Source organism: Camelus bactrianus, chromosome 21, assembly GCF_048773025.1.
Source record: "Camelus bactrianus isolate YW-2024 breed Bactrian camel chromosome 21, ASM4877302v1, whole genome shotgun sequence".
In the NCBI taxonomy this organism is placed as follows: Eukaryota; Metazoa; Chordata; class Mammalia; order Artiodactyla; family Camelidae; genus Camelus; species Camelus bactrianus.
The window spans coordinates 11,837,486-11,863,474 of record NC_133559.1 but is presented as its reverse complement, the minus strand read 5'-3'; the positions used below and the strand labels follow the sequence as shown (position 1 = coordinate 11,863,474).

The following is a 25,989-nucleotide window of genomic DNA, read 5'->3' as shown; positions in this document are numbered from 1 at the left end:
TGCATCCCAGGCACCCTTTGTCTGTCTTTGCTCACCAACCCCTCCTTATGCCCGTAGGTGATGGAACAGCCAGACCAAGCTAAACTCCAGCAACTTTTATTTTCATGGGTAAGAGAATCCCCACCTGCAGGAGGCAGGAAGATGTGGGAATTGAGGATCAACTGTTAGGGTCTATGCCTAGGACCTGGACTGCTGCCTGGCGCCCACTCTCTATGCAATCATTGACAGCAACCCCCTCATAGGAGGCTCCGGCCAGAGTCAAGGGCAGCTTTTGAGCAGCCAGGAATTGGGTAGCTGACTCTGGAAGGAAAAGATAAAAAGGAATGTTACAGGTGGGGGTCTCCATGGCTCTCCGCAGCCCAGTTGCCTTCCCAACTTACCCAGTTTTTGCCAGTGGCCTAGTGTATACTGAGGGATGGAGTTCTGGAGAGAGAAAAGGGAATACAAGGAAAAAATTATTACTGATGTCCCAGGCCTAGATGGACAATGACAAATATACTAGTCCCTGCCTCCAAGGCCTTCAGGGGGTAGTTGAAAAGTGTTTATCTTGTGTTACCAACTCACTTTGTGTAGATGGACCAAGCAGTGACTTGGTGGCTCCTTCAGACCTAATTGTGTGGCAGCTGCTTTCTCTGCCTTCTGTTGGAACAGCTCCTGAGATAAGACACAGCCCTTGGCTTCTAGCATCTGTAACCAGGAACCTCCCAGCATCACCTAGGGAGGGAATATGGCACTGACCAGCCTGGACTTACCTATACTGGGGCACAGAGGAGCCCTTTGGGAACCCCCACTAAGCAAAGCTGCCTTCTCTCACAGTCAGTCTGAGACCAGGGGGGCTCCCATCGTGCTCAGGGAAAGCGACTGAGTCATACACGATTCCCAGGATGCCTGGATCTTCTGAGGATGGCACCAAATGTCCAAATCCCTGGCGAACAGGAAAAGACTGGGTCAGGAGGGAAGGGTTCCAGATGAGCCCATGTCTCCCCTTCCTCTGTCACCTGGACAGGCAGACGAGCTCCTTGGTATTGTAGATTCACCACAGCCACAGACACAGCAGTGATGGTACTCAAGGCACGAGCCAGAGGTGCAGCCTCAGTAGGGAGCAGCTTGCTGAGTACTAGAGGAGAGCAGTCAGAGGCCAGCCTCAGGAGGCAGACACACTACAGTTTCACCAACCCTCCTTGGGATTGGACTCCCACAGGGATGACCAGTTCAGGGGCATGGTATGGTTCTGTTGGCCCAGGAAGAAGCTACAGTTTGCCTCACCCTGGTTAGGGAAGGGGAGGGTGGCTACCCCATTACCTGAAGCTGGAACGGCACTAATAATGTGGTCAGCCTCCAGGCTGCTGTGCCCTAGAGACACCTGGGAGGATGAAAACATTGAAAGACACACAGATCATGAGAATTTTGCCTCAGTTTCCCAGGTACCCAAGTGGCAAGAGAGAGACTAGGTGCTGACCCAGGATGAAGAGACTGAATGACTAAGTAGTCAGCACAAAAATCAACCCCCTATTACTCCAGGAATTGGGCCAGAGGCCAGTGTGGCCACTCTGAAATGTTTAGGGGAGCTGGGTGGTTCTTTCTCCTACCTGGGAGCCTTATAAGCACTACTTCAGTCCAAAAACTTGGATCAAATGGGTCTTGGAGCAAGGTCCACAAATAAGGCCTAAGAACCAGGGGTAGCCCCTATTTAAATAGCTTCTAGGGCGGGAAAACAAGGAGTAACTCCAGTTTTGCCAACTAAAGCATTTAGACAAAGATGAAAACTCTAACACACAGGTTGGTTACACTCCAGGGGGCTCTCCTACCTTCCAGCGCCCTCCTGCCTGGAGGCTAAGCCCACAGACTGGCTGGCCTTTGAGAATACTGACACCCCTACTAGTCAGATAGGTGTTAAGGGCCTGGGGCAACGTCTCCAGCCCTCCACGGAGTGACCACTGGCTCCAGCGCTCAGCTCTAGCTTGGCGAATGAGAGCTGAGTCTGGCTGTGGGCTCCGCCCTGCAGGGAAGGAAGCAGAGAAGAATCATTAGAATAGCACCCCTTGCCTCCAGTCCCTCACTCTGGCAGTCCTTAATATCTTCAACCCTTGAACCAACACCCCCCCCTCACCTGCCCCCAGCAGCAGCCCCAGTAATATGGAACGATGGGTTTGCTCAGCTTGGAAGAGACTGGGAAAGCAGGACCTGATGCTGAGCTCACGGCTGTTGCCAGCAAACACTCCGCGGCAGAGACTGTCCATGGCTAGAGACGCCACCTTAAGGGTGAGACTGGGATTGAGAGTCCAAGGAATAAGCTGCACTAATTTCCCCTGCCCCTGCTTGGTAGGGAATGGAGGTAGGGTAGGGTTTGGTTGGGAAGCAGTTCCACCATAACAGAAGAATGGGACGGAAGTGAAGGCATTCACCCCCAACACTGAGTTTTGGGGACTACTGGGTATGAAGGGAAGAGGGCATTTTCAGATGATACAGAAGAGACCCTAGGCTGTAGGTCTGAGTAAGGAGCTCTGCAGCTAATTTAGGAGGGCAGGGTTGTGGGGGCCTCTGGGCAGTGTTACCTCAGGACCAAGGCGGCGCTGGGCAAAACTGTGCACAGTCTCATCAGGGTCTTTCCCCCGGGGTGTGGTCAACTCCCTTAGCCCAGCCCAAAACAGAGGTTTGGAGAAGGGAGGTGAAGGGCGAAGTAGCCCCCTGCATGGAGGAAGGCAAAGTGAAGAGGGAGCTCTGACTTACCTCCCCAGCTCCAGGGGTCATTTCCATTTATTTGGCCCCTTTTGCTGGGAGGGCTAACAGACTGGGTGATGAGGAAATGGAAGGGATGTGATGATGAAACAAAGTAGGACAGCAGTAAGGAGGTGATACGGTTACCTGATGCCAGACGGCAGGGCGTGCAGGGCACCACCTACATACAGGAACCTGTTCTGGGCAGCTGGATGGTCTCCCCGGACAGGTAACACTTGTGAGTCCAAGCCAAGCTCAGAAACCTGCTCTCCACATGTCCTCAAAAAGAGGAGAAACTAAGGAAAGGACTGACCACCAAATCTACTTCCTCCCATCACCTCTATCTTCTAGCGAAGGCCTCTCCTCAACCTCTCCTAGGCATTCCACAAGCTGCTCACCATGAGCAGGGTCCGGGCTCCCAGGGCTCCTGCAGGCCGAATTCCTCGAGGTCCAAGTTCAAAGATAGCACCATCTGGTCCTCTTACTGAGCGAATCCAGCCTCCTAGGCGCTTGCTGCCCTCCACCAAGACCACCTGCGGACAAGAGGGAGACAGCAGCACGGCCTATAGCCTCAGGTTAAAGGGTGTGGACGGGAAGGAGGGGGCGCATTCCTTCTTGCTGGAAATGGAAGCAGAGTATTAAAGGAGGGTCCCTCAGGCATGGCGGGTTGGGGCACTCACCTTGGGCGGACAGGAGGCCCGGATCAGGTGGTAACTGGCGGCCAAGCCGCTGATGCCTCCGCCCAGGACGACCACGGTCCGACCCATTGGGAAGCCTGGGGGAAAGGAGGCGATACGGACAGGCTGACCGGAATCCCCTTGCTCTCCCAAAGCCTGGCCAGTTCTGCGTTCCACCCCCGCCATTCACTGCTTTAGGGAAAACTAAGGCAGAGCCAGCGGATGGGCTGGTGGAACTGTGAGGTCCCTGTCCAGGGCCCAGGACTTACCCAAAGAGAGAGGTGAGAAAAATGAGGGGGAAAGAAGAGGTATAGGTCTCAAGACAAACCCAGCCGGCGTTCCGCGGGGAGGGGGATAAGGACCACACCCATGCTATCTTCCCGCGCAGGGTTCGGGGCGCCTACTGGCTGCCTGAGTTCGGAAGCGCTCTCCCTCCCACCCCTCACTAGGCCTAACGTTTTCAGTTCGCTGCCTCCGCCCCCAACCTTTTAGGTCTCTCTGACTCCCCGTCCACTTTATTCTCGCGGCAAGTTCCAGAACCTACTTTTTCTGCTTCTGGATTGGTGAGTCCTAGAAGGTCCCGGATCACATCCACCAGTGAAAATACTGAACTGACAGTGGCTCCTCCTCCCGCAAAGGCGGAGAGATAGCAGCTCTGCGGTGCTGGAGGTAACTGGTTCGGCGCCGATTTGTAGACAGTGGCCATATCCAGCACCACCCTCCCCTCAGGGCTGGAGTGACGAGAGCTAGATCCTGGTTTGCATTCCCCAGCTCAAGCTTCTCAAGCCCAGTTAGGGTGAGAACCCTGGAGGAAGGGCCCCATGAGCTTTCGTTGTAGGGAGAGTAGATAGGGACACTCGAGGCTGGTCTGTGGGGAGGCAGCTCCATAAACAGCTCCTTGATGTTAGCAACAGCCTGGGCCTACGGGAGCTAGGGCCGCCCGGCAACGTACTGTGTTTGTCAACAGGGGTCCTTGGGTGCCTCGCTCTCGAGGGGCAGCCCCCTTTGCCGGCAAAACCCGTCGACCCAGTGCCTGCACTCTAGTTCCAGGCTTCCCCGCAGCTTCACGAGTCTCAAGCTCGCCTTCCCGTTTCCTCCCATGTAAGCCTTCGCTGCTTGGGCAAACGTTGGCATCAGCGTGTCCCGGTCGGGCACCGTCGTCCTCAATCCCACCCACAAGGCTGAGCACGCCCCATCTGTTCAGAGAGGAAACTGAGTCCTAGGAAGACTACAATTCGGCCCAGTTCTGTATCCCCACCCCCTACGCACAAATACAAATAACGATATCTTTTTCTTAATAAATTTATTCACAAAAAGTGAGATTGTAGAGGGTCTGGGGGCTGTACACAGGCAGGGGGCTGGGGAGCTTTGTACATGGGGCTGGGAGACAAGGGAGCCTCCAGGTGGAAGGATACTTCTTAATAAAAAAAATAATGGGAGGTACCACCACCCCCTCCCCCCTCCCCGATTAAAAAGACACAAAAATAGACGTCTCTGAGGTAAACGGGGAGCTTGGGGCTTAAGGGTGTTGAAAGGGTTTCACAGGTGCCAGGGCTTAAAGAGGGTGTCACAGGCACCGGGGTGGCTCCTGCATCAGTTGGTAGAACAGCACGTAGCCCTCACTGGATGCCACTTGGTTTTCACTGACAGGGGAGACACTAGGAAGAACGGAGATGGGGAAAGCGGTGTGATCATTCCTGTATATTACCCCCTACCCACCAAGATCAACCTCACAGCATCCAGGTAGTGATCAAGAAAGACCCCCTCTCCTTTTACGAGGCACTCTGTTCTCCTAGGGCTTCATATTACGGAAGGGTGTCAGGGCTGCAGCAGGAATGGGGCAGGAGTTGGATAGGAGGCTGCTCTCACCGAGAGTCATTGTAGACATGCCAGCCAGTCTGGCACCGGCATAGGGCTGTGTAGTGGCCATAGTGGACGCTGCCCGAGTGGTTGCAAAGGGCATACAGCTGATATATGGGGCTTCCTGTGGGGTTAGAGATGACCAATTCTACAGTCAGAGCTGTTCCCCGCTCCCACTCTCTCCCTTCCCTTCATGAGACTCCTTAGGACCTTCCCTACCAGACTCACCGACTTTGTCACTGGCAAAGTCCCCTAGGCTCAGTCGCTGCAGTGGAAAGTCTACACCTACTGAACTTTTCTTGATGGAGCCTCGGGAGGCAGAAAATCGATTAAGATCTAAGCTCTGGTTAAGGAGAATTTGGGACGTAGAGGGCCTTTGAGGGGGACAGAGGTCTTGAATGTTGTCCACTCCCCTCCCTGAACACACACTGGGAGCATGGTAGGGATAGGTGGACTGGCAGGCTTTTCCTAAGGAAAACTGAATTCCCAAATGTCCAGCCTGTGCAAATATGGAGAATGAGGAAAAAGAATGGATGGGAGAAACAAAAATTTGAAGATTAGGATACGGAGCACGAGGATTCGGGGGAATCTCTGTACTGTCAACTTTTTGGTACTTCGTGTTTTCTGCCGACATCGGTCACACACCTGAATAAATGTCAAATAACACGTGATCAGGTTAATGTGATCCTCACCTCAACTGGCTTTTCTGACACCCTGACTTACGTATAAATTTACTATGCTATTACTTCTGTATCCTCTGCCTTTCTGCCCTTTGCCCTAGGAGTAGTAAGATATATCTGGAATTCCAACACAAACCCTGACACTTAAGTGTTTTTCCTCATACTAAGGCATCATGCAACCCCTTTTATCCATATGGAGCCCCCTCCCCAGGTCTCCCACCCTTACTATATCCCTTATGAACCCCCACATACTGGGGCATTCTCCGATTCTAGCTCTTCTTCCTTGGTGAAAAGGCTGAAACAATCCCGCAGAGACACCTTGCCCCCAGCAAATCCTTTCTGGGGGGGAAACGGGAATGAAGGGTCAGCATGTTCTGAATTTCCTTTTCCAACTCTTCTCAATTAATCCAGGCTTCAACTCTGCTCCAGAGACCCACAGGGTTCCCTCCCACACTGGGGGTGGGTAGGGGTGGGTCACAGAACCCATGTCCCATCCACCCCTGGAATCCTCTGGAATCCCACCTTGGGGATGGGCAGGGACAGGTCACAAAAAACCTCGAAGGTCGTGGAGCGATACCCACAGGCCTGGCACTTGAGACAACTTTTCAACTGGCCCACAAACAGGTCTAGATAAAAGCAAAGGGGCAGGAGAAACAGTCATTGTGGGATGCCTGAGATGCTCCCTTGGATTCCTGTCTCTTCCCACCCCTTTCTTTGCCTGACCCTTCCTTTCCCACCACCACCGTTCCTCCCAACCCCCTCACACCTTTTCCACATTTTCATCATCCAGTCTTATTTACATACCCCTGATAATACTTATTTTTTTCTGTGAAGCCTGCACCCCGCCCCCCATGCCCTAATATCCCGCCATCACTTTGTCCCGTTCCATACCCACAATCTTGCTGTCCTCTCGCTCCAGGTAACGCTTCCACATTAAGTTGGCTCGGTCATCATCGCTACCACAGATCAAGGGAAGTGGGGAGCACCCATGAGATACTAGGAACACTGGGCACCCCCAACACCACTGAAGTGATCCATAGAGCCCTGTACCCCACCCATATCCCAGCTCCTTCTCTAAATTTCAAGAAAGAGTCAAAGGAAGAACATGCTGTCTTCCTCCATCTGGTTCAAACCCCTTAGGTACCTTGATGGAAATTAATTATATCCTCCTCCGACAAAATGGTAACATCCCTAGCATTCTCCTCTGTCTCCATCTGTACCCCTCAGCCTCCCTCCTCCTCCTGCCTCTTCCTACTTCTGCACTGCTTCTCAAACCATTTTCTAAGCTAAGCATTTCCCTGGACCCTACATCTTCAATCTTGACTAGCTCAGTTCTGTGAAGGATGAATGCTGCTGATAAACTACTGGGGAGAAAAAGAAGGGGGAGCAATCTTACCTTAACTCAGGTTCTTCTAGCAGAGCCCCTCCGCGGCGGGGTGGAGAGGGAGCTGGACCACTGGCCAGGATTGGTGGAGCCCGGCGGCCTCGTCGGTTGATTTCGAGGTGTAGCCGCTCCATGAGGAGCTTCAGAAACTCTTGCGCATCCTGCTGGCTGCAGTCAGACGACGAGTGTGGGCAACTGACCTCTACCTAGATCTGACCACAGACACTAACTCCTGCCCAGGCATCAGTCCCCACTTCCTAGATGAAGATCATCTCAAGGCTCAGAATGTTGCTGCCAGGGGCCCTGGTCGGCCCTACCCCAAAACATGGCCAGAGAGAAATCCCACACCCCAAGCTCTCCCACCTGTATCCAGAGAAGGAGGGAACGTATTTCTGGAAGACAGCTCGGAACCGAGTAGGATTCACAGCTTCGCAGGAGTCAGGGTGCCACAGGGCACCAATCACATCTGCAAAGGCTATCGGGGTGGGAATGGGGAATGGAAAGAAAGGTTAACAACTGGAAGAAGAAAGCAAGAGGAGGCTCAGAGAATCGAAAACAACCTCTAGGAAAGGAGGCACTGGGAAAAACAGATACAATTGACAGCTTTCAGGGTTGGGGCCACCAGCACTGGCAGGTGGACATACAAAGGGCTGGGGAAAGAAGACTTGAAAGGAGGGAGCAGGAGTTGTTGCCCCACCTTCAGTGAGCTCTTGGGCTCGGCCTCCTCCAGGCACCTCTTGCCGGAAGTCCCTTCTCAGACAGAAGTCCCGAAGAGGCCGAGTGCTGCTCAAACACTGCAGCACAGCATTCAGGAAGCACTGGAGAGCAGCAGAGACACTGTCATTATCTCTCCAGACCAGTGCCCAGGAAGCCTTAGGAGAACTCCTTAAGCTCTCCTTTCCCACGCCTTCCCTAAGTTTCCTTCCCCACGCCTGCCCCAGCACCATTTCACATTCCTGTTACAAAAGACAGAAGAATGGCTCTTACCGTGTTCCCCAGATTTCGGAGGCCAACATGACCGGAGCCCAGAAGCAGTGTGTGATGAGCCTGGAAGGTCAGAGTACAGTCAGCGGGTTCCCATATATCCCACCTGGCACTTTAACCTTTCGACAGCATGCTGCCCACTGCCTCCCCAACCCCAGCCTTCACCCCCAAACTCCACACTCTCCCTCACTGGGTATTGGGGTCTCCCTACCTCACTGGCCATGAGCAGTAAGCCCATCACAGCTGAGTGTACCACGGACTCAGCCATGGCTGTCCCACCTGTTGCCCACTTACTCCTTTGCCCAGCTAGCCGGCGATACAGCTCCTGGGGCAACTCCCCAAGCACTGGCATGGTTGCCCAGTTGCTCCCCACCCCAACCTTGCTACCCCCAAGACCCCCTCCTGCACCCGTGGCCACTTCCTGCACCCTCTCCTGATGGCTCCAACTGCAATCAGCCTAGCTTACTTAGCTTGGGAAATGGGCAACCACACTAGCTCAGATGTTCTAAGCCCGCCCCTCTTGGGCTCCAGAGATTAATTAGGCCTAGGCTGCATCCCAGGAGAGAAGGTACAGCAAGGGAAAGTAAGGGCCTGGGGACCCAAAGAAGAATTCCAAATGGTTGAGTTAATTCCCAGGGGACTGAAATGGCACATCATGCTGGGTAGTCACAGACAACCCCGAAAAGGGCCTATGAGGCTCAAGGGTACTTAAGTAAGGGAGAGGAAAGTCCAAACTGCTGTAATGAGGGGTTGAAAAAGAACTTGGGGAAAAGGGGGAAAGGAAAGCCATATGATGGCAAGAAAGCTGGAGGCATGGAAGAACACGGGCATGGAAGACCATATGTGCTGGCAAGTCCTCACCATCTTGTCATTGGAGTAGAAAGGCTCAGAGGGCCGGGCAGATATCACGTGGAAAGGGCCATGGGAAGTAGGGGGCTCCGTCCGTATGCTGAGCAAGGTGGGGGGCCCAGGAAAGCCCCCAAGGCGGCGGAGAGAGGTGCTACGTCTCAAAGGGGGTGGCTCAGGCCGTAGAGCCAAGCGGCTCAGTGCAGCTCCTAGCTCTCCAGTGCCACGATGCCCTCCCAAGGCAATCCCCATTGGACGCAAGTCTCCACTGCTCACAGACTTGGAACGAGCTAGGTTGGTCCTGGATGGGAGAGGCAGAGCCACAGCTGGGGGTGGTGAGCCAGGCAGGGGAACTCCATGATCTGCCCGAAGCGGGCCTCTGGGACGGGGGCCTGAGGTCCGTCCGCGTCCCAGCTCCAGTTTCTTGAGCCGTTCCTCAGGGGGACCTGGCCTGGGAGGCAGAGGTCGTAACATAGGGTTCGGCCCAGGGGCTGGGCTTCGGCGCTCCTTGCTCCGGGCCCGAGAAGCAAATGGTAGCTTGGATCCCACTCTGGGCTGGACATTAAGAGGTGGCTCTCGGGTCCGTCCCAAGCGGTGCTCAGAAGCCTGGGGCATTGTGGACACCACAGACTGGACCTGGGAGGAGAAGAGAGGGTCAATATTTGAATATGGAGGGAGATGAGAACATACGCTACCATACTAGTTTCTACATGTATGGAGGGCAGGAACCATGTCTATGATGTTAGTCACTGTATCCCCAGTACCCAGCATAGTGTTTGGCACAAAGTAAATACTTAGTATCCATTAAGTAAATGAATTAATGAATGGTAGTAGCCCAGGGCTTTGCCTCTTTCTACATTCCTCACCCTCTTCCTTCAGAACACAGCTTTACTGGAGAGCCAACAGTAGTCTCTATCTTGGCTGTCTTTATAATCTAAATGCTCATGAAGGTCCCCCATACCTGGCTAGTCAAGTGGGATGTGCCCTGGGTGACTTAGGACCTCTGGTCAAATGAGGGTGTGGATGCAAGTCTAACAGTCCATAAGACAGCATTCAATACTCAAACCCCTGCCCCTCCGGGCTGCAAATGAAGCCGACTAAAAGGGTGACTTGCGAATCACTCCCTCCCCCACCTCTGAGCTCCAAAGTGGTGTCGGGGATCAGGGGCAGTGGCCGGGAGGGACGACAAACAACTCCCTGACCCCTCATCTCTGCACCTCTCCCACCACAGCAGGCTTAACCGGGTCCGCCCCCCTCGAGGGCAGAAAGGCCGAGGCCGCTGATTGGCTACGGAGTCCGGCGGCGTGTTCTCCGCGATCCACGGATGCTGTCGCTCCAGCCCAGTTCTCCCAGGCCTGCTGGGCTCCCCGCGGCTCTGCCTTGGTGGAGGGCGATCTCTCGGGTCTGGAGCAGTCCTCCCTCGGCATTCTCCCCCCCCCCCCCACGCCATAACGCCCCGGACCGTACCTGTCCCCCGGTGAGGCGGTGGGGGAGGCCAGCCGGGGCCAGGCCCCAGCTCAGGGCCACCCCCTCCTACCCTCGTGCAGCCCCCCTGCAGGCCCGGCTGCAGCTTTAGCAGCAGCTGTCGCCCAGATCTCTCCCGCCGCAGGGGCCGCCGCCATCTTTGTTGGTCCCGCCCGGCCACCGGCCACCGGCTTCACTGTCTCTCACAGCGCCTGCGCACCCACACTCGGAGTCCACCCACCCGCTTTCATGGCGCTTGCGTGAACCCGCCCCCTCGGCTCCGCCGCCGACACCATGGAAACACAGCCAACTTTAGGACCGCCAGTTCCCTGTTCTGCCCAGGATTGTCTTTAAATCATCGCTCCAAAGCAAGTCCCTAAAGTACAGAATACCATCGCCCCATCCTGTGGCCTTTAGGGATGTAGATACGACAATCATGGTATGGCCCTCCGACTTCCAGCACATATCATTCCCAGGGAGCAGGGGTGTGAATGTGGGAAGCTGCAGGGCCTGGATCCAGCCCACAGACCAGTGAAGAAGTATCCACATAGGGTTGGAAAGATCCCTGGTGGGCAAAGAATGTTAGCCCTGCAAAACCATTCCTCAGGCATCTTGCAGGCCAAAGCAGTAGGCTCCCTGCTAAAGGACAAGAGCAGAACTCAACAGCAGAGAGAGCAGTCAAGATTTCCTTTCATTCCCCAATTCCAGACCAGAGCATCCTCCATTTCCCTCTCCTTCCGGAACTAGTGTAATTGTACAGGTGCCTTGGGTCTCAGCCTGCTGACCGTTAGCCTGCTCACCCTCTATTAACTGCCACCAATGAGAACCACAAGCCACTGAGGAATCAGCTTTTATTGATGAGTTATCTCCAGAAACTAAAAAGACTATGTATCCACTTTCAGTCACCCCCATCCCTCCAGCACCTTACACTGCTCCACCTGGAGAAGGGATATAAACTGTTTTTCAAGGCCCTAGTCTTTCCCCTCCCTGTGTAGCCCAACTCAGAAATTCAGTAGCAGTACTGTTGTTTTTTTCAGCAGTGTCTGTTGCAGCTACAATTATGGCTGAAGGGGTGTGGGGGTAAGCAGTTAGGTGAGTAAGAAGAGTGATGCACAGGAAAACAGGAACGTAGCCTATCAAAGGTCCCTCTGTCCTGCCTCAGTGGCTCCATCCTTCATTAGTTGCATTTCTCTTTATGCTGAATCACTCCTTTCTGAATCAGATCGGGGATTTCCACTGCCAGCCAAGGACCCAGCTGCAACAGAAGGGAGACCCTGTGAGATTACTACCACCCAATCAATACCTCTTATTCCACAGAAGCTCCTTCCTAGAGATATTCTAGGAGAACACGCCCAAAGGAGAACAGTTATTCCTTGTACTCTCAGTTACTTTTATTACACTGCTTAGGACCTAACCACTTCCCCCTCCCCCTCTGTATTCCAGACTTACCCCTAGAGCCATGAGATGAGCTAGTCCAAACTTGGGCACGTTCCTGGCCCACAAAGGCTTAAAGTGATCGGTCAGGCATATTTTGCCACCCCTGTAAGAGGGACAAGATGAAGAAGGTGTTGACATGCAAGGTATGCTATAAAGCATAGCAGGTTCTTGGGAGCACAGGAAGACTACCAGTGATCAGAACTGAGAACAAGTTCAGCTAAGTGCTTTTGCCCAGGGTTGGCAGAAGACCTGGAGCAGCTCTAGGCCAGCAGACTCTGGGAAAATTCCTGCCTTCCAGAGTTCTTCTCCAAAGCCTTCTTTGACCTTTTCCCATCTCCTTTTCAGTCCTACCTGTACATCTTTGCTGTTTTTCCATCCAGTTCAGGGACTGCAATTTCTGGAGCAGTAGTGGGATATGTGATAGGAATCTGGAAGAATTATAAAGCCTTAATGAAACAGAATCAAGATAGAAAGGAACCAATCTAATCAGACATACACATTTCTTAAATGAAATGCTCTGCGAACTCCCCAAGCAGCATGTACATACCAGGATTCTGGACATGGAGAAGAGTAACTATAACCTACACTTGCTTCAAACTTCAGCCTTTCCCTCCCATTTAAAAAGTTTTCTTTGGTCCCTCAAAGAGGTTAGCTTGTGAATAATTACCTAATCCCTCCTGTTCTACTAACCTCCATATTCCCTACTCCATCATACTCACGTCAAACTCGATGTCAAACTCATATTTGAGGAGGTCATGGATGTACCAGCATTTTCCAAACCACCTGTAACAAAGACCAAACCTCAGTCCAATCTTCACATTCTTCTAATTCTCAAATGACACTTTCTTGGTTTAGGTGACCAGCCTGGGAGCCTCATGGGGTACGAATTGGGGAACTCTGGAACTGTGACAGTGGAGACCAGAAAGGGAAAGGAAAGGCCTAGCAATGTGCTTTAGGACATCATAATGCTCAAACTATGTAAGATCCCCACCCCCACACCTCCCAAGAGGGTCTGCCTACCGAGTCCCTTCCTTGTTGGACTCCAGTCGGAACCAATCATTGTCCGCATTCTTGTTGTTCTCCACATACTAAAAGCAGAGAATAAGGTCTTTGAGGGGGGAGTTGGGACCAAGGGCAGTCCCCACTCCCTCAAAAGAAAAGTGTGTGATTACTTCCTCTCTTAGTATGTTTATCCAACTTTTCTGGCATAAGTAAAGCTGAAGACAAATCTACATGGTAAGTAGGGGACTTATCCTGAGCAGAGAACAGAATGCTTGGGTTCCACTCAATTTAGCTGGCACAAAACACTTTATGATATTTTCTGGGTCCTATTCTCACTTCTGACAGTGTCTGCCCTCATCCCACAATTCATTTTACGGTATATTCCTTCGCTGGAGGACCTCATATAGTCCTGGTTTTGACTAGCACCCATATGCTGATGACTTCCAATCTTTATCTTTAATCCAGACCTTTTCTCAGAGCTTCAAACTCCATTATTCATCTGTTTACTGGAATTTCTAATTCCATTTCACAGGTACCTGAAATTCAGCATTTCCCCCTAGTCTTTCAGATCTGTTTCTCCACTGTATCAATCTCAGGTGGCAATATTAGCATTCAGTCAAAAACCAAGCCAAAAATCTGGGAGTCATCCTTGACCCTCCCTCTCGTTTACTCTACAAACCAGTCCTTTATGATGTCCTGCTGATATTACCTTCTGAATATTCTTCAAACCTATCTCTTCTCTCTAACTTCACTATAGTTACTGAGTTTAGATCATCATCTTTCTTTGGCTTTTTTTTTTTTTTTTTTTTTTTAACTTGAGGAAATCACAGGGGTCAGCACATCTGGAGTGCAATGGATAAGCCTCACCCTGGGAAAACCACCTTTGTGATCATGGTATCTCCCTTGCCAGAGAAGTATCCTTTGCCTGGATTAATGACAGCCCCCTAACTTTAGTCTTATCCCTGTCAATTCTGTTTTCCTCCCTACTTCCACTGTAATCAATCTAAACTCAAATCTCACCATGTTACTCCTCCACTTAAAATCCTTTAAAGGTATCCCAATGCCTCCAAGATAAAATTCAAGTGCTCAAACCTATTCCTCAAGTCTTATCTACCACACCCTGCCACACATTTGATGCTCTAACAACTCTGAACTACTTGTGTTTCTTCACACATCATGGTGTTTCTAGCTTCTATGCCTTTGCTTATGCCGTTTCTTTTGTCTTAAATGTTCTTCTCTTACCCTCATGTTTTATCAGGCTAACTTATGTTTAAGGATCAGCTCAAGCATTGCCTCTTCTAGGAAGACTTTCTTGACCAGACTCAAGCTGGATTAGGTATCTCACCTCCTGCTTCAAACATTCTAGCAATTTCTCAGACTCCCTTTCCCTCTTTCACCTTGTAAGGTATTATAATGATCTGTTTCTGTCTATCTCGGTTGGCTCCACTTTATTTGGCCTTCCCAAGTGGTACTAGATGTACAATATATACATATTTTAATGAAATGAATACATGTACCAGGAAAGCTGCTGGTCTTTGAAACAGAGACCACCGCAAGGAAGTCAAACTTTCTTCTTCCACAGAAGGGAGACTAGCTGAGAACATGGCTCATTCCTAACTACGAGCTCAGCTCCTCAACTCTCTGCAACTAATACCTGCTTGAGGTTTTAGCTTTAACGTGTATTCCTTCCTCAGGACAAGTAAAGGAGGTAGCAGAGAGAAGCGGACCAGGACTTAGAGCATCAGGAATTCCTTTTGACCACCTCCCCTACATCCAGGAGAGCAACCATCTGGGGCCAGAAGAACACGTCATCTTCCAGGGCAGCGTATCCCTAAAGTAACTGCTGTTTTTAGCCAAAGTCTGGTTCCACCGTGGTTTCTAACCTGAGTCTCTTCTACCTCCTCCCCTCCGCGCCTCCCTAAGCCCCTCAGCCCCGCAGTCGTCTAATATCTATGAATTTGGAAGTTAAACTTTAAAACCGGAAGCGGCTTCCACACGGAGCCGATTCGTAAGGACACCTGATTGCCCGCAACCCTTTTGCGATGCGGTCCGCAGCAGAAGCACTACTGACCCGGATAAGAGACTGATACTCCTCTTTGAGTCGCTGCACCCACAACTCTCGATCTCGAGGTCCTGCGTTAGTCTTCAGCACCGGGATCTCAGACACAACACGCCGGGTGGCCTCGTCCGCCATCTTGGTCCAGGGCGCAAGTGAAATGCGGAAGTGGCATTACCTGTAGTTTACATTCAGAGTGCCTCCATCTTTACTATGGGAAGATGGGATATTGGGCTACCTTAAGGCTTCCTAGAATGCGATCTTTATTTTCTAGTAACGAAGACAAATTTGTCACCTGGTCACCAGCTTGTGGGTACAACGAGAGGAACAGAAAGGAAACGGATTACTCTGTTCTGAGTATGGCACCTAATAAACGGCAAATTGCTGAAAGAGTGACTTCCGTTCATGCTCAGAAACGTAATCTCAGAAAACCCTTCCGGCCACTTTCCCAAACTTAGAGTTGTTAGAATTTCAGTCTGTTCTAGGCACTGTTTTCTTAAAACGCGAGATTCACACGTTAACGCTTGGAATAAGCTTCCTTAACTTCCATGTAGTCCGGGTGAGATAGCGGGGGCCCGGGGGGTGTGCAGGGAGGCATGCAGTCATCCAATAAGAGGGTATTGAGCTCCTGGTAATGATTGGAAACCGTGGAGAATCAAAGTACAATATACAGTCTTGGCTGTTTAGATTTAATACAATAGAATTAAACAATTTTTAACAAGTGTCAAAGGAGTTCAGAAGTCGCAAGATGAGTTGCCTTACTCTAGCCTAGACATTTTTGCTTCTGGAATTAACTTCTCTAGGAAGGAGTCACGTCTCTGACTCTTGTGCACGACACACAGTAGGTACTCAGTAATCCTTTGCAGAATGTTGTATCTTCCTAAGTTGGCTTTTAAACCCAAGAGCATTATTTTTAGCCTTAATTTAAGTGTCTTGTTTACAATGTTGATAGTTTCAACCAGTGTCAGTAACTTTGGATCAGAGCCCATTAACCATCAAATTCTATAGTCTTATCTACAAAATTTAATTTCTAATGGCTGAAACCTCCATTACAATGTTGAGAGCAGACATCCTTGTCTTGTTCTGATTTTAGGAGGAAAAGCATTGTCTTTCTGAAGTGTAATATTAGCTGTAGGCTTTTCGTGAATGCCCTTTATCAGGCTACAGAAGTTCCTTTCTCTTTCTAGTGTTAAAGGTTTTTTAATCAAGAATGGATGTGGATTTTTTTTTTCCAAATACTTTTTCTTTAATCACTGAGATGATGATGTGAGCTTTGTCTTTTATTTCTTTCTTTAAAATATTGGATATTCAATAAGGCTAAGGCAAAGCTCTGTAATATCTCACTAGAGATCTCTCTCCTTGAGAAGTAAAGGTTTATTCCCTTTTGGGTGTGGGCACTGTGAGATGGCAGATGCAGAGATTTGGAATGAGGCTTGCAATTTAATTGGCATAAGACTTTGGAGATGGGGAGAGAGAGACAAATGGGTAAATATAGGTTAAAGGATATAAACTTTCAGTTATAAAAAGAAAAAATTCTGAGGATCTAATGTACATCATGACTATAGTTACTAAAATGATATTGTATGTATTGTATGTTTGAAAGTTGCTGAGAGTATATATTAAGCATTCTCAGCACACACACACACACATACATACACACACACGTTAACTATGTGAGGTGACAGATCTGTTAATTATACTGATCTTGGTAATCATTCCACAATGTATATGTATATAAAATCATCACAGGTATATGATATACATGTATATCAAATAATTTAATTATATACAAGTGTATTTGTCAATTATTCCTCAATAAAATTGGAGGGAAAAGACTTTGAAGAGTTACTTTAACTCTGGGAACTGCATTTTCTCACCTATAAAAGGAGGATAGTAATGCTTATAGGGTGACTGTAACTATATGTGCAATGTGTCTTCATTCATTCACATAATAGACTTTCAGGATGAAATTCGTATCAAATATAAGCCATTAATTTTCAAACTTTTAAAATACTAGAGCCAGGTTAACAAGCAGACTCTCTCTTGAAATTTCAAAATACAAAAATGACCAATGCAGATCTACTCTTGTTCAAGTTCAGGCAGAAGACCTCTAGCTTTAGAATACTTCCCCTATTGTAATCTTTAATTGTTTTGAAAGACTGGAAGCTCACAACATGGACTGCATGTCAATCTTGTTTATTGCTGTGTCTCTAAAACCAAATGCCATAATGCCTGACACAAAGTAAATGCTCAATGAATATTTTCAAAATAAAGGAATATCTTGATAGGTAAGTTAAGCATCAGAAAAGCTGTCTTCTTAAATCTGCATCTTACTGCCCCACCCCCATCACCTTACTAGAGCACTTTATAAAGCAGAGCTCATAATGTACATGATAATACAAAAGGCTGTCTCTTCTTTAGACATTGGGCTGTCTCATAAGTATAGTTGTATCTCTGAATATTTCTTTTAGAGATTCTTTTTTCTTTTTAAATTATAAGCTTAGCTTATTCTTGCTTTAAGTAATTCTCACAAGAGTTTGAAAAGACTGAAGAAGAGTGTATAGGTTGGAACTTCATCTTTTTTCAAAGGAAGAGCTCATTCACATGCAAATATTTATGGAGTTCCTACTACATTCAAGCACAAGGCAGGCAGAGTCCTTGCCCTCATGGAAATTGTCCTAGAACAGCTATAAAAAGGAATTGGACAGAACTGATTGGAAAACTCAATTCTGAGAAATGCACTGATGTCAGACCATTGTTAATGGGATAGTACTGTTGGGTACACAGGGAGCACCTGAAAATGGTTGAAAATCCCACTGTTGGTCACCATGGGGAAAGGTAACTCCTGGGACAAAAGGAGAAATCTTGAATTAGGGAAGGAATTTAGATTTTTTTCTCCCTCTGGTCTTTAAGGGGTTAATCTGGACTCTGATATTCTGGAAGATAACTCAGAATGGTGAGGGAAATGCTGGCTCTACTACAGGGAGGTAGCCACCCTTTAGAGGATCAGTGTAGATGGGTTTTAGAAATTTTTCTCTTTTGTTACTGCCTTTAATTATTCTGGACACTTCAGCAAAGAATTCTTGTAAGTTATAACTTGGTCTCTGTTATGCTGTGGGGAATTAGGTCCACACTTAGAGAACTTGGTAAAGAGAATGATTAAATAAATAAATAAATAAATAAATAAATAAATAAATAAATAAATAAACCCCCTAACATTTACACAGTGCTTACTATGTGCTAGGTACTGTCCTAAACATTTTGCAAAATTAGCTCCTTTAATTCTGGCAACAACCTTAAGATAGTGACTTCCGTTATCCTCATTTACATTTGAAGAAATGAGGAATAGTCAAGTTCAATGAAAGAAACACACACAGACACTAATTTGTAGAACTGGAATTCACTCTCAGGCACAGTCTGGCTCTAGATTACATCCTTAACCAACTGATAAGCCTTTCTATCATTTCTAGCCCAATGTGAAATTAGCAGCATGGATCTGGGGGGGGGGGGTTGGAAGTGGTGGCAGGGGGCTGGTCAGGGCCTTAAAAGGGCATATAGCTATCAATAATGAACCCATGTTTCTGAAAACACAAAGACTGATGGTTCTGAACCAAGCAGTAGAGCTGCAGGAACACAAATGAGACAATCAAACCCTCCCTGGAATGGGCTGAATTGTGCACAGGACCCTCTGGTATCACCCCCAGGGACATTGGAACTATGGACTTTGAGTTTAACTGTTCTCTACTAGCTAGTAAGATCTTGGCAAGGGTTGGGGGTGCCAGAGGATTTTGTTAACAAAGATGAAAAGATGTAGTCTTTGGGGAGGAGAAACTAATACACAATCAATTACCATAAAATAAAAAATCTTTATTCTGGAGGTATACAAAGTACTGCCTGAATAAGTATGCCTGAGAGAATAAGGTAAAGCTAGTAGTATTTGAACTGGACCTCTTAGGAGGAATACACTGAATGTGCAGGCAAGGAGAGAGCAAGGTAAGTACGGTATTCTAGGCAGACAGAAGAGCATACAAAAGGCTGGAAGGCATTAGGGAATACAGTTATTAATGACAGCAAATATCCAGATCATTATTTGTAACAGAAGGGGAAAGAGAGCTCCTAGAAACCATTAATGTTATACTAATTATATGCAATATGCTATATACAAATATTTATAAAATAAGCATAAAATCAGACTGCAAAATTTTACACACACATGGTTTTAAAATATTCACTCTTAAATAGATAATGCACATATTTACTCAAAATTCAAAATGTACAAGAGGATATAGAATGAAACACAAGTTTCTTATCCCATTCCTTGGCTATTTAGTACCCTTCCCGAGGGGTTCCTCCCCTCCAGCTAGTTTTTTATATATCCTTTCAGATATATTCTATGCACTTACCAATATGTACACACATGTGCATTCTTTTAAAACTTTTTATGCACATCACAGCATACTATACACATTTCTGCACATTGCTTTTTTCACTGGATAACATATCTTGGAGGCTGTTCCAAATTAATGTATATAAAACTACCTCATTCTTCTCCTCTCCCCTCCTTTCTTCTTTAGTAGATGTACACCACTGTATGGATCTACCATGATTTATTCAACAAGACCCTCATGGATGTATATTTAGATTGTGTTCAGTCTTCTGCTATTACAAACAATGTTGCAGTTTATAGTCTTGTCTACTCATCATTTTGCACATGTATAATAAATACTTAGATATGGAACTGTTGCCACAAAAGATTGGTGCATTTTAAATTTTGTTAAATATTGCCAAATTGCCCTCTATAAAGACTAAATCAATTTTTATTCCTATTGGTGATATATGAAATGACAAGCTTTCCCCCAAAACAAATCAATGTTAACAACAGAGTTGGGGTTTCTAAAATTTTTTTTTTTTGCCAATTTCATGACTGAAATGGAATCGCAAGAAAATTTTAATGTCCATTTCTCTTATTATAAGTACGGCTGAATATATTTTCATAGGTTTAGTACCCATTTGTATTTCTTTTTTTGTAAGTTCCTATATCCTTCGCTCCTTTTTGATTATCATCCATTTTTTCTTACTGATTTGCATGAGTTTTTTTTATATTAAAGAGATTAGCCATTTGTGATGAGTTGTAAATATTTTTCCCAGTTTGTCATCTGTCTTTGCTTTTATTTATGGTATTTTTTTTTAACCATGTAGAAAATTTTCATATATGAAGTTATCAGTTTTTTTGCTTATAATTTCTGGTGCTGAGATATCACAAAAGTCTATATTATTTTTTTAAAAAATTATCCCATTTTCCTAGAGTACTTTTTCTCTTAAACTGAAAGTGGCTTTGCTTGTTCCAGCTTATTTAAACAATACAGAAAAATAAACTCAAAATCCTACCTCAAGAGATTAAAAACTATCACTTTAAATATATATCCTTCCAGACATCTCTATGTACACATTTCCTTTCTTCTACATTCTCTGGATTTATATAGGTTTTTGAGATGGATGCAAAACTTCAGAACTTTCAGCTTTTCTTTTTTCCTAGTATGTGTAATTAAGACTATACATTTTTCTGTAAGCAAAGCTTTAGCCATATCCAAGTTTTGGTATGTTGTATATTTATTATCATTCAGTTCCAATTATTTTCTACTCCCACTGTGATTTTTTTGGGGGTGTGGGTTAGAAGTTTATTTCATAACTTCTAGTTACCTTATTGCTACTTATTTCTAGTTTAACTGCAATGAGGGCAAGAAACACACTTTGTATAATTTCAATACTTTGAAATTTGTTGAAATTTGCTTTATAGCACAATACGATCAGTTTTTTAAAAGTTCCAAGTGTGCTTGAAAATAATTAGTAATTTGCAGTTTGGGGGTATAGTGACTATATTTGCTTGTTGAATGAAATTTGCTCATGTTAAGATTTTTATATACTAAATTTTTTTGTCTATTAGTTCTTTATCAGTGAATGAGTGGCGTGATAAATCTCCTGATTGTGAATTTGTCTATCTTTCCCTTGTAGCTCTGTTGCTCTATATATTTTGTTATTCAGTGCATACAAATTTATAACTTCCCAGTGAATTGGACTTACTGATATGAAATGCCATTATTTCTAGTAATGCTTTTGCCTTCAAGCCTACTGTATTTGTTATTATATAATTTTCTTTTGGTTTATGTTTGCATAGTATATTTTTCTCATTTTTTTACTTTCAACCTTTTCATACCCTTATATTTTAGTTTCTAGTACTTTATATTAACTATGATTAGCTATTAATGCATATGGAATTAATTTTGAAGGGTATTTAAGGTGACATCTTTATTAATACAAAATTTCCACACATATTTGGGTCTGTCCTTGGACCTTCCATTCTATTCCATTAATTTGTTTACTCACAGGGTATTAACCCACTGTTTTAATTATTGTAGATTTACATATATGTTTATATCTGGTTGAGTTGGCTTCATTACTTATCTTTTTCAGAATTTTCCTTTCAATTATTCCTTATTTTTCCATGTGAATTTAAATACATTTGTTTGATTTTTTTTAAAATCCTGCTGATATTTTGATCTAGACATTAAATTTATAGGCAGTGTTGGGAAATTGACAACATATGTTCTATCCAAGAACATGATGTTACTTTCCATTTGATCAAGATTTCTTTTATGTTGGTAGCATTTTAGAATTCCATTCATACAGATCTTGTACATTCTTGTTAGTTATTCCTAGGCATTTTATCTGATTTGTTGCTATTGGGTCTTTTCTTCAGTTTTATCTTTTACATGTTTATATATATAAAGGATATTTATTTCTGCATGTTACGTCCCCCTACATCACTTTACTAAATTGTTATTATTTGTAATAATTTTAAAGTTGATTTTCAAGATTGTCTATGTAAATAAGCTATCATCTGCAAAAATGATAATTACATTATTTTAGCCATGTATAAATGTGTATAAATAGCTAAAGCTTGGAAGAAAACACGAAGAAATGAGGTAATATGAGTTAGGAAAATTCTCTTTGTTATAACTTCATTAATGTTTAGCTAAGACAGTAATAGGATTTTTAGCATTTTAAATGAGTTCAAGGCCTGGATACATGGTGTTTTTGAAATCAAAAACACTACATAAGTGAAATTGTACTCCCTTCTGGTATTCTGAGGAATTCACAATATGGCAAATGTCCACATTTTCAAACAGGGAAATTCTAGATAGTGAATTCTGGAAACCAAAAAACTGAGATTCCTGATTCTCAGTAAAACTATAGAATAGCTACTAAAGAGTGTTTTATGAGTGAGAAAAGAAAGCAGTGATCCTCAGATGCCTACAGGGGTTCAGCACGATGTGTTTCAGTCTCCCCAAGTGTCAGCTCTTCCTTGCCTCTGGGCTTTTTGCAGGTATCCTCTCAGCCTAAGAGATTTCTCCCTTTCTTTACAAGAAGGCTGACTCCTTTGTCTCCTTCCGGTCTCAGCTTCCATGTCACCTCCTCAAAGAGAAGCTTTCCCCAATCATTCATCTTCCTGTAACAGCATTCTGTTCTTCTCCTTCATAGTACCCATCTCAATTTAAAGTGATTTATTTGCTATTTTCCTTAGTGTCTGTCTACCCCTGTATACAGTGAACTCCATGAAGACATGGACCATGTCTGTTTTGTTTACCACGTGTTTCCTATCCTACATGCCTATCACAGTACTTGACATTAGTAAATGTTTACCATGTATTTATTAAATAAATGACTGAATAACTCTCCTTGCCAGTATTACTAGATTAACAGACTAGGAGGACATCACAGATACAGTACATCTTGATTTCAGAAAAACCTAACAGTTTCCTGATATGTTCTTTGAAAAGGATAATGAATTGGCTAGAATATAGAAGCATTTTTATTCGATTAAACAACCAACCAAAGAAATGATTAATTCTCTAAGTAGCTGGTGGGGTTGGTAAGACAGGGATTTTTAAATTTTTTTCCCATCATGGCCTGCCTGTATGATAACCAATGACTTGGAAAAAGTCATCCCCATGGGGGCAGCAGAAAGCATTAACAAAGACCCTCCTGAACTTCTGAAATCTGGTGAAAATTGTTATATATAAATATTAGATAACATTTATCCAGTACTTACAAAGCTAGGCCCTGTGGTGATACTTCACATATATTATTTAATATAGTCTTAGAACAATGACCTATGAGATCGATGTTATTTTATATCTGTCGCTTTTACAGATGAGAAAATAAGCTCAGAGAAGTTAAGAAACTTGCCTAAAGTCACATTAGTGAGGGTCAGAGCTGGCAAACAAAGAAAAGAGAGTAAGTTAAGGAGAATTTTGGACAGATCATTAGGAGTCAGTGACTGATTGTGGTCCCTATTCTTCTATTCCCTAGGAGGGAGGAGTCACCAGAATTCTAGTTAAGGGCTTACAGCTAGTTAGGAATTACGAGTGAAATTAGAAGCCAGTATGATGCCTGGGTGAAAATGAGTAACTGGAGTAGCTTGGTAACTGGAGTTAATGGGGGCACCAAGAACTAGAAAGGACTGTCAGGTCAGCAAGTCACTGTAGAATAAAGTTCAAGAGTAAAGCCCAGGCAGGGCCACAGGGATCAGAGTGGGCCTGGAAGATTCAAGAGGGTATCTGGGACGATGGGTTGCTAACAGCGTGCAGAATTCTTTAAGGGAAAGTCTGGTTTTAAGACTTTAATTCTGGCAGAACTAGGGAACAGCATGGACTGGGACAAGCAGCCTTAATAGAGTATTGAGATCAAGGAAGATAATAGATCTATTATAATTTGAGTTGGTACTACCATTGACTTGGAAAAAAAAATTTAGTAGGGACATATTAGCTATCTGAAGGGCTGACATGTAACTATGATGTATTGATTCAGAGAGGGGAAAAAAAAAAAAAGGACCAGAAAGTGGAAGTTACAAAGAGATTTTTCTAAGTACAGAAAAAAAGGCTTTTCTAATCACTGAAAATTACAGTGAATTAAGAATTTTAGTGCAAGACATACTGGAAATAGAGGCATGTGAAAGGTAGCAGAAGGATGTCAGTTTAAAGATTCTAGTGAAGGATAGAGATAATTGTGGGAACAGAGTTTATTAAGAAGAAGGAAAAGATGGGAGTCAGGGTCCAGTTGGAGGGGCCAATGTTTGAAGGCTAGAAGGATGTTATCTCAGCTGAGGCCTGAAGGAAGAGACAGGAACTGAGGAACAAGGCAGACGAACAAGAGAATCCTACACAGGGTTCTCAAACTTCTCAATAGAGTTTTCTCAAGTTTTTAGCTGAAGCAAGGAGAGGGTGGAAAAAACATCAGGCAATAGATGAGGTTTATGCTGTAACTGCAGAAATGATGTATAGTTTAATCCAAAGGGGAACAGCTGTTTAGCCTCAAATGACAAAAAATCTTGTTTGAAATATTTTTCTCCGTATTGGGCATGAGAGTGCCCACCTCTACGCAAATCTCCTTGGGTTAGTTATTTACTCCATTTCACCTCAGGATATCTGCTCCGCTCTTTATTGGCATTATGATCTCTTCAGCACCTATACCACCTGTACCTTCATGTTATTAAGAGTGAACTTCAAGGGTCCCCCAAACAGAAAACATTTCTACAAATGTAGTCATAAATGGACTGATTTAGGAACAGCTGGCCAAGCAATTGTCCCAATGTCTGGAATTTGTAAAATTTAGTTAAGGTTTGGCCCCAGGGCAAAGGATTAAGTCCTACAAATCCTGTAGAGGAAGAGGGATTACTTTGAAGGCCTAATGAAGAACCCCAGCCCTTGCTTTAGCTTTCCATTCTGAGTGAAGAGGGCAATCTGTCTTTTCCCCGCAGGCTGCAAAGAGCAGACAGGACACCATAGTGTCAGAGATGGCAGTCCTCCGCATGGACTCTCCTCTCTTATCCTCCAAATGGGGTTGGGTTAGGTTAGAGAGGAGATGGGCTCATGGAAAGGAATTACTACTGTGATGCCAAGACTGCTAGGTGTTAAATCACTTCTGGATATGGGTATAGAGAGAATATGATTCTATTTTAAGAAGTAGGGTCTGGGTCTGCCTCTTTCGTGGGCTTATGTGGTGGGGCACATCCCCCTTCCATACATCACAGCTAGTTCTGTCCTGATGAGTTCCTTTCTGAAAAGCCAGGGAGTAATCTGTGAAGAAAATGAGAATATAGGGAAGGTTGTTTGCAAATGAACAGTTCCAGTATCGGAGGGAGGGACTGGGGCTGTAGACATTTTTAGCTTTTTCTAATAGGTATCTCTTCTCTTCAGTCTTCTAAAGTAGAGGCTGTTCTTTCTCCCACTCCTGTAGGAAAGGGTGGCAGGCTATCATTCTTCTCTGCTATCCACTGCTACCTTCAGATGACTGTGCTTTCATCCTCTTGCAAAAAATCTTCCCTCTTTGAAGCTTATGCCATTTGGCTGTACTACTCTTAATCCTTCATGCTTACTGAGTGCCTATTAGATAACCTCTCTGCGCCAACTCTTCCTATCATTCTGGGTGGTTTTAGGAAAATCCATACAATCTCTAGTTAGTTCTTGACCTTCTCAACTCCAATTTATACTCCTACTTTTGATTCCTTAACTATGCCATTTCTGACAACACAGGTTTTTCTTGAAGGCAGCTTAAGGGCCATAAGAAGGAATGGGAGAGGTGGTATTCTTGAGTGTGGAAATATTGGTGGTGCTAGAACTGGCTGGTGTCAAGTTCAAGACCCACTGAAAGACTGCAACTGGCAGCCCTGACACAGAAGAATGGAATACATGGGGGTTGAATTCCACATGATATTTGGAGGAAGGTTCAGGATCTGGATTTGACCTTTATGCTAAGCGTCCTGGAAACCTGGGTCTAGAGTTAGCTTTTAACCTTTCCTGCTAGCTGCCTTTCTGGGGACAT

The 25,989-nt window shown here is 45.5% G+C and overlaps 3 protein-coding genes and 1 long non-coding RNA gene across 11 annotated transcripts; 1 reads left to right on the top strand and 3 right to left on the bottom strand.

Annotated features, from left to right (window-relative positions):
- Window positions 1–80: 80 nt before the first annotated feature.
- On the bottom strand, window positions 81–3,926 carry PPOX (protoporphyrinogen oxidase). 5 transcript variants are annotated; one of them, XM_045517161.2, is made up of 13 exons: window positions 3,881–3,926; window positions 3,399–3,493; window positions 3,117–3,251; window positions 2,866–3,014; window positions 2,556–2,688; window positions 2,111–2,255; window positions 1,809–1,999; window positions 1,303–1,363; window positions 999–1,117; window positions 815–925; window positions 565–714; window positions 381–423; window positions 81–300 (listed from the first exon to the last, which is right to left on the bottom strand). In XM_045517161.2, the coding sequence occupies exons 2-13, from the start codon at window positions 3,483–3,485 to the stop codon at window positions 158–160; spliced, it is 1,467 nt and encodes a 488-aa protein (XP_045373117.1). In that variant the 5' UTR covers window positions 3,486–3,493; window positions 3,881–3,926; the 3' UTR covers window positions 81–157. The 5 variants fall into 5 exon arrangements, with proteins under 5 accessions (XP_045373117.1, XP_045373116.1, XP_010953994.1 ...); XM_045517160.2 differs by lacking the exon at window positions 3,881–3,926 and adding an exon at window positions 3,665–3,862; XM_010955692.3 differs by lacking the exon at window positions 3,881–3,926 and adding an exon at window positions 3,665–3,858 and having other exon boundaries at window positions 2,866–2,981.
- Window positions 3,926–4,890, top strand: LOC123617054 (uncharacterized). Its single transcript, XR_006725141.2, has 2 exons — window positions 3,926–4,064; window positions 4,363–4,890. It is a non-coding gene; the product is annotated as an uncharacterized LOC123617054 (long non-coding RNA).
- On the bottom strand, window positions 4,682–10,827 carry USP21 (ubiquitin specific peptidase 21). 4 transcript variants are annotated; one of them, XM_074349697.1, is made up of 13 exons: window positions 10,617–10,826; window positions 9,165–9,785; window positions 8,307–8,366; window positions 8,017–8,137; window positions 7,683–7,794; window positions 7,332–7,487; window positions 6,827–6,891; window positions 6,458–6,561; window positions 6,188–6,274; window positions 5,822–5,900; window positions 5,484–5,591; window positions 5,265–5,379; window positions 4,682–5,053 (listed from the first exon to the last, which is right to left on the bottom strand). In XM_074349697.1, the coding sequence occupies exons 2-13, from the start codon at window positions 9,762–9,764 to the stop codon at window positions 4,963–4,965; spliced, it is 1,698 nt and encodes a 565-aa protein (XP_074205798.1). In that variant the 5' UTR covers window positions 9,765–9,785; window positions 10,617–10,826; the 3' UTR covers window positions 4,682–4,962. The 4 variants fall into 4 exon arrangements, with proteins under 4 accessions (XP_074205798.1, XP_074205800.1, XP_074205799.1 ...); XM_074349699.1 differs by lacking the exon at window positions 5,265–5,379 and having other exon boundaries at window positions 10,617–10,827; XM_074349698.1 differs by lacking the exon at window positions 6,188–6,274.
- A 623-nt stretch (window positions 10,828–11,450) lies between these two features.
- Window positions 11,451–15,416, bottom strand: UFC1 (ubiquitin-fold modifier conjugating enzyme 1). The gene is made up of 6 exons (XM_010955681.3): window positions 15,124–15,416; window positions 13,071–13,138; window positions 12,770–12,833; window positions 12,402–12,478; window positions 12,063–12,153; window positions 11,451–11,868 (listed from the first exon to the last, which is right to left on the bottom strand). The coding sequence occupies exons 1-6, from the start codon at window positions 15,244–15,246 to the stop codon at window positions 11,791–11,793; spliced, it is 501 nt and encodes a 166-aa protein (XP_010953983.1). The 5' UTR covers window positions 15,247–15,416; the 3' UTR covers window positions 11,451–11,790.
- Window positions 15,417–25,989: the final 10,573 nt, after the last annotated feature.